Source organism: Callionymus lyra, chromosome 18 (assembly GCF_982586985.1).
Source record: "Callionymus lyra chromosome 18, fCalLyr1.hap1.1, whole genome shotgun sequence".
NCBI classification, from domain to species: domain Eukaryota; kingdom Metazoa; phylum Chordata; class Actinopteri; order Syngnathiformes; family Callionymidae; genus Callionymus; species Callionymus lyra.
Window position 1 is genome coordinate 21536224 of NC_141835.1, and position 7266 is coordinate 21543489.

The window sequence follows — 7266 nt, forward strand, 5'->3', positions numbered from 1 at the left end:
GTCGACCCACTGCCCAGAGCCTGGGCCAGGATGCTCTTGTGCACGACTGGCCAGAAGGTCTCCTCTATGCATTTCCCCCAATCCCTCTGATTTTTTTAACACTACAGAGGGTCCTCCAGCAGGTTCACAGGCTGCTGTTGGTAGCCCCCTTCTGGCCAGGGAGAACATGGTTTCCACTGCTGCGCAGACTCTGCCGCAGCTCACCATGGCGCCTCCCCGACAGGCCAATCTGGCCCTCTAGCTGAGACAGGAAGGATCTCCTGTCTCAGCTAGAGGGCCAGATTTGGCATCCCGACCCTCTTCGCCTGCAGCTATGGGTCTGGCCGCTGCAGGGCCCAAACCGCTCCTGACAGTGTTCAGATGCTGTCTGCGATACTATACTAAATGCCTGGGCGCCTTCTACCCGGCTACAGTATGCAAATAGCTGGCAACTGTTTACTGCATGGTGTTCAGACCGGGTTGAGGAACCTGTGCACTGTTCAGTCCCAAAGCTTCTGGAGTTCCTCCAGTCACTATTGGACGGTGGCCTTTCCCCTGCTACTCTGAGGGTAAATATGGCAGCCATTTCCTCTCGACATATTCGGGTGGATAATGACACAGTGGGGTCCCACGGACTGATGTCCCTCTTTCTAAAGGGTACGTGGTGATTACGACCCCCATGCGCACAGTGTGCCCTAGCGTGGGATTTGCACCTGGTGCCCGACGCTTTGTGTCCCTTTGAACCCCTGGCTCGGGCAGAGCTGAAGTGGGTCTCTGCTAAGACTGCCTTTCTCCTTGCCATTGCTTCAGTGTCGGGGAGCTACATGCCCTGTCTGTGAGTGAGTCATGTCTGCGAGTGAGTCGTGTCTGCGAGTGAGTGGTGTCTGCGGTGGAGCTCAGATGGCTCAGGGGTTATACTCTGGGCAAATATGGCCTTTCTCCCAAAGGTTCTGTCATTATTGAACCTCAACCGTCCCATTCAAGTGGCACAATTTATTCCCCCGGAAGGTGAAGACAGGTTGGGACTGCTGTGCCCTGTGCGGGCTCTGAAGACCTGTGTCCGCAACCGCAAGTATAAGACGGTCGGACCAACTCTTCCTCTGCTATGGTGGCCCTAGGAAAGGCTGTGCTCTTTCCAAACAGCGACTGTCTCACTGGATCATGGATGTTATTACCCACGCATATAAAGGAAGTGGTCACCCCCTGCCATCCAGGGTGAGGTGCCAGTCTACCAGAGCGATGTCTACATCATGGGCGGCCCTACTTGAGGCAGCGTCATGAGCCTCACCAAGCACTTTTTTCAGGTTCTATCGAGTGAGCGTCGCCACTCCCCATCTATTAGGTTTGGTCCTGTTGCCCGACTCTGCTGCTTCCTCTCAATGAGGTATGTACTGGGATTCCTCGTGACTTTGTTGTTAAGGGTCATCCAGTGCTTGAAGCACCGCCTCTGGCGGTCAGTAAGGACGAAATAGAACGAAAATTGGATATATAACTATGGTTCTATGAGTCCTGGATGACCGCCAGAGCGTTCTGTCACTCAGAATCCTTGTGGCTTCGCGAGAAGATTCTGCAGTAACAGATCCTCTGATGTCACCGGAAGATATACCCTATCCAGGGTCATAAGGGGTCACAGGTGACTTTGTTAGTATAAACACTTGAACAGCGCATGCGCGAGATGGATACATCCAGCACTCATAGAACCGTAGTTACATACGTTCTGCCTCGACAGTGTTAACAGACTCTGCATCCCCTGGGACCAGATTTTATCTTCTTTGTCATTAATGTATAAGTTATTTGGGATAACTACTTATTAGAAACAATTGATCTAACATTAACTAACAAGTTAGGATGTCTAGAATAAGAATAGTAAAAGAAAAACACAACATGGAAATGGAATTCTATGAAATGAAACATTTTCATTAGATTTGTTTAAAAACATTTCAATTGACAAAAAAAAGAGAAGGTAATTCAGGGTCATGTTGATCTGACTCCATTTTCTCAGGCCTAATAATTCTTGCCACTGCTGCTTGTAAATACCATTTACACCGACAAGAGGTGACAACACAATTACCACACAATTCTAGGCAACAAAACCAATAAGATCAAAGACATACTCAACTGAAAGAACATAAACTTAACAGTTACAAAATACCTTAATTGTAAATCTCATTAGATTTAATTTAATTTTAAATGTTAAAATATTAGTATTCCTAAATAAAATGGTTAAGGTTGTGTTAATGTGCTGAAATGTTGCGTCGCAACATGATCCAGCTACAGCACCTTCACTCAATCCATCTCCGAATGAAACGTTAGCAGCAGCAACAACCACAAACCTGTTCAAAAATGTTTATTCGTTTAGCAAAGGAAATATCAACGTACCCATTTTCATCCAGCAAAAGCCCGACCCTGCAGTAGGTGGTGTACGAATCACACAAATGATTTAGAATCAAGAAAATAATTCAGAAAAACTGTTCAAACAATGTAAAACCGGGTCAGCATGTCCATGCACAAGATAAAGAAGTTCACTTTTTCAGTCATGATCATACAATGAGCATATATACGTTTTTCTGTCCATATATGGCCAATTATCTAAAGTAGATCATGAGACACTGGTATTATACACCTTGAAATGATATACAGGCGACATACTCTGTGTGTCAAACTAGAATACTCACTCTTGAGTGCTTCGAATAGAAAAGTCACAAAAATGTTTGAGGAAACGAGAACAGGCAGAAATCTGAAAGTCTCGAAAGCGATTTCTGACAGGACCAGATGTTGTCGCTTCATCGGTTCATTTTAGCAAGAACTTTACTGATATGATAAAATGGGAAACAAAAGATAAGTGATGGATTACACGGCCAGCAGAGGTCTCCGCAAGCCTTTGGGAGGAGGCACCGAGCGTCGCTCCTCCTTCCAGCCCCGTCAGTCCTGCTTGACGTTGCCCAGCGCTCTGAGACGCTCCAGCAGGGGAGGATGGGAATAGTGCCACGTGGAGTACAGCCAGTCCGCCACCGGGAAGCCGAGGTTGTCCTTGTTCAACTTGATGAGAGCCGAATAGAGCTCGGAGGCTTTGCCCATGTTGCGGGCAAAGGTGTCTGCCTGGAACTCGAACCTCCGACTTAGAACCGTCAAGCAGAAGGAAAGAAGCTGAGAGGGGAAAAAAACCCAATGATGATAATTTGTTGACTCTTAACAAGTTACTTCTTTCCTTCTTATCGTCTCTGTCTGGAAGCAGTCACACCATGTTTGTTCGCCCTCATATTTACCTCATTGTAGGGTGAGAAGATGAACTGGAAAATGATCATCAAGCCTATTAAGGTAGGTTGGATGTCAATGAAGCCAAAAGCCAGAAACAACTCTTTCCGTCCAATCAGAGCGGCAAATAACGAGAAGCACAAGAAGGAATTCATCTGAGGGACAGAAAGATGTCAGTCGTAAATAAATATTGGGGAATCATTTTCTTCAACAAACCCTGAAGGAAGAACAATACCTGATTGATGACGATGTTCTTGACAGTGTGACCCAGTTTCCAGTGGCCCAGCTCGTGACCAAGCACAGCGAGGATCTCTGGGTTGTTGCATCCTTGCTTCTTCTGTTCAGATACATAAATAAAACAGGAATTATCCAGCTGGAAGACATTAGGATATCCTCGATTGTTTGCCACAAGGATCTGGGATCTGGCCCCTGCTAAAACCATTAGAGAATATACAAAGAAAATATGAATTATACATTTATTATACTCAAGCGAAGCAGTCATTTAACTCAATAACCAAAGTGTTTTATTTATGACAACTATCCGACGAAGAGACCAAAGGGGTCAAGGTAAGCAAAGAAGGGGGTGGAGGCAGGTTTGACAAGTGTGTGTGAGAGAGAACAGCAACAAGAAGAATCAGGGATCAGAGTTCAATGGAAGACGAGATCAACCGTCAGAGGGAGGAGTTTAGAAGTTGGGAAAGTTAGAGTCAGAGGGTTTGGACACATGGAGAGGAGAGATGGTTGGATGAGGTCAAACTGAGAAGAGGAACAAACGTAAAGATAGAGTTAAGCGACTTTTATATCATTACCGTAATAAGAAATGACTTACAATCCAAATAGAATTATTCCACTGATGTTCATTATGGTGAAGATTGACATTCCTTACCTTTGGCTTTGCCTTGAGGACGTCCTCCTCTTCCTTGTGCTCGGTCTGCTGCTCTCCTGTCTTGTTTATAGGGGAGTAGTCCTCCAGCAGTGTGTCGAACAGCACGATGCGCTTGTTCTTGAAGAATCCATAGAAGTAGGCGTTGCTATGGGAAGAACGTTTAGAACCTGGAGAACGTGGAGAGAAAGTGAAACGACTGTAGCGATCGACACCAGCAGACGGTGAAGGGAGAAGACTTCAGTCCGTACCTTCAACAACGTAAACCTTAGTCAGAGGGAAGCTGATACTTTTGGACATTTCCTCTATCTTAGACTTCAGCTCTCCATCTGGCAAGGGGGTGAATTTGTCAAACAGTGGAGCGATGTAATCAGCATATATGGTGACAAGAACCTAAAAAAAAGAGAAGACAACACAATGATGTAGGGCCTCAAGTACAAATCATTTAGTGGATCGGACACTCAAATCCAGAAAACAGGGCACATACAAAAATATTCAGATGTATGAATCTGCATGTAGAAACAAATAAAAGCACTTTTCCTTTGTACATCCTAATCAACGTAGAATCTAAGCACCAAATTTCATTATTGATACATATGCACTTTGACGTGGAAAAGTATGTCCGCACGTTTTTTGTGCATACGACCTCTTAGTACAAGAGGCCCCTGCATTCTTAACAACGTCTGGGGCACTTATAAACAACAACATTTAGCACTATATTTCAGTGTACTCACCAGAGTGACAGCGAGGGTAAAGAGCCAGGCATAGATGAAGAAGTAGTCACCCCCAATCTTGATGATGTACAGGAGCAATGACGTGACCGGCAGCAATATACACTGAGTCACAGCAAACTTCTTAACAGTATCTTTGAGGAAGAATCCCAAAGTCTGTGAGGAAGAGAAACCCTTGAGGTTCATCACAACCAAACTTTATGAGACGTAGTTTTCACTTAAAAATCTACCTGCTGGTTGAAGCCGTGCTTCTCCTCGATGACAAACGTGCTGTAGAAACTCCAGGGGAGCCCGGTAAAGGCACTGAATAGAAGGGCCAGATTCAGGAACGCCAACGACTGGGTTATCTCGTACTCGGAGCCAAAGCCAAAGCGGGCCAACACGGAACCAGCAACAGACCACAGGAACGGGATGCCACCCAGGAGCAGGATCAGCTGACAAACATGAATTGCATTCATTAAAATGGTTCTAAATGGGTTATTTAGTCATGAAAATGGTAAGTTAAGTAAGTAATTATTATTATTTGTAAAGCGCCTTTCTCAGACCAGGGTCACAAAACACCTAAACAATCAGAACAATACACAGATTAAATACATATTTTAAAAGGTCAAGACAACAGCCCCAAGAAAAAGCCTGAACAAATAAGAATGTCTTAAGATGTTTCTTGAAGGAGTCAGAAGACTCCATAGAACGCAGAGGGAGAGGAAGATCGTTCCAAAGCTTTTTTTTTTACTAATTTCATGAAAAAACGTATATTTATATAGAGTATATCTAAAGCTCTGAAAAATAATTAAGAAAAGTATTCCTTTCTCTGATTTTACTACTTATAGGTATTGTTTAAAGGAACTGTTTGTTTCACTTTCTAAACTACTAACATAATTTGTCCCAAAATATATACAAAGATATTGTCTATTTCTCAAAAGAACAAAAAAGACGCAATTATTTCAGACCTAAAATAATCACGAAGAAAGCAGGAACATAATACATTTCTTTCACATACTCATTGACATCCACTCATACTCACTGAAAACAGATTAGAACCAGAATTAAAAGCTGCTCTATGGTCAGCCAAGGTGACAAAGATTGTAGAAATACACATCCAAAAGTTGGGACATGAAAGAAACTTGACAGATTTGTTAGAATCTTACCGTTCCTTCAATTTCGGAATACAGTCCAGACCAGAAACTGAAGTTACTCTTGTCTAGCTGATAAAGTCGAGCCTTTTCGAAAGTCTCTGGGTCCATGATCTTCCCGAGCTCTTGCGGCACAGAAGTTATTGATCTGTAGATCTTCCGCTGTGGGGATAAATAAAAGTATCAGGATTAGTGAGAACATTCACAAGCTATAACACATGGTAAACATTATTATCGAGTCATATTCTAGGTGATAGACATGCTTTAAGCACATCATGTCTTTTTCATTCTAATCTATCGTATGAAGTTAGTCAGTACAGTTGAGAAAGGACCATATTTTTTTAAAACAACAGCTTATAAACTAATGGTTTGAATAAAGTAATGTTTCTCTTTCATACTATATTTGATGTGAGGACATTTAATGGGATTGAGATGTGGTGAAAATGTGCTGAACAGTGTGTTGACTTTATAGGGATTAAACTGAAACATTAAAGCATTAGTTATCTTAGTGACTGCATGAAATAATGTTCCTCCAAACGCCTCTTAAATGCTTATAGGAATTAGAGACGCTGATCTACATCACATTTGGCGTTTGGTTTGGATAGAATTATGAATAAAAAGAGAAAATGTTTAATACGGTAGTTTTAAGAATGAAAGCGCAAATAAGATAACGTTAATTCAAACCACACGTAAATGTACATTTTAAGAAGAATATCTTACCTGTCTGTAAGCAAGATATGCCTCCCATAGATAAATGGTCCAAGAAAATCCCAAAACAGCGTAAAAAATCTGCCTTTCAATCGGCAGCTCGGATATTGTGTCGATCATTTTGAATGAGTTTAATCTCTAGAACATGTAGCGAAATGTAGCATCTGAGCACAGCTGCTGTCAATGCTTCCTCGTCTGCCCGACGGAGGCAGGAAGCTGGCCGACTTCGCTTCCGTGTTACTGACCGTTTACAGACGTCACTAAGGCTGTCTCTATAAAACCGGCAATAAGTATATGAATTTAGTTTTGAAAATTCCAACTTTCGCTTTCAAATTCCCGTGTACACGAGTTTACAGCTTATAACCTTCCATTCATTTTGTAGACGACAAAGGTGTCACACCTTAATTGACTCGGACTGAAACGTTGTTCCAACAAAGGTTCCACACCGGTGACAAGCATGTCTACAAATTTCGGCCATTTTTCAAATAAAATCTGAGGCCAGATTGAAATGTACTTGTTGGCAGTGGCGGGCCGTCAGAGCCAGCAAGGCATTCTCTGCTGGCCTAAATGTAATCAG

General features: G+C 43.0%; 1 protein-coding gene across 1 annotated transcript; it reads right to left on the minus strand.

Moving 5' to 3' along the window:
- Positions 1 to 2311: 2311 nt before the first annotated feature.
- zmpste24 (zinc metallopeptidase, STE24 homolog) lies at positions 2312 to 7062 on the minus strand. The gene is made up of 9 exons (XM_087780313.1): positions 6702 to 7062; positions 5997 to 6143; positions 5079 to 5282; positions 4852 to 5004; positions 4369 to 4510; positions 4121 to 4287; positions 3470 to 3571; positions 3246 to 3389; positions 2312 to 3126 (listed from the first exon to the last, which is right to left on the minus strand). Exons 1-9 carry the CDS (start codon positions 6807 to 6809, stop codon positions 2902 to 2904), a joined length of 1392 nt encoding a protein of 463 aa, XP_087636439.1. The 5' UTR covers positions 6810 to 7062; the 3' UTR covers positions 2312 to 2901.
- Positions 7063 to 7266: the final 204 nt, after the last annotated feature.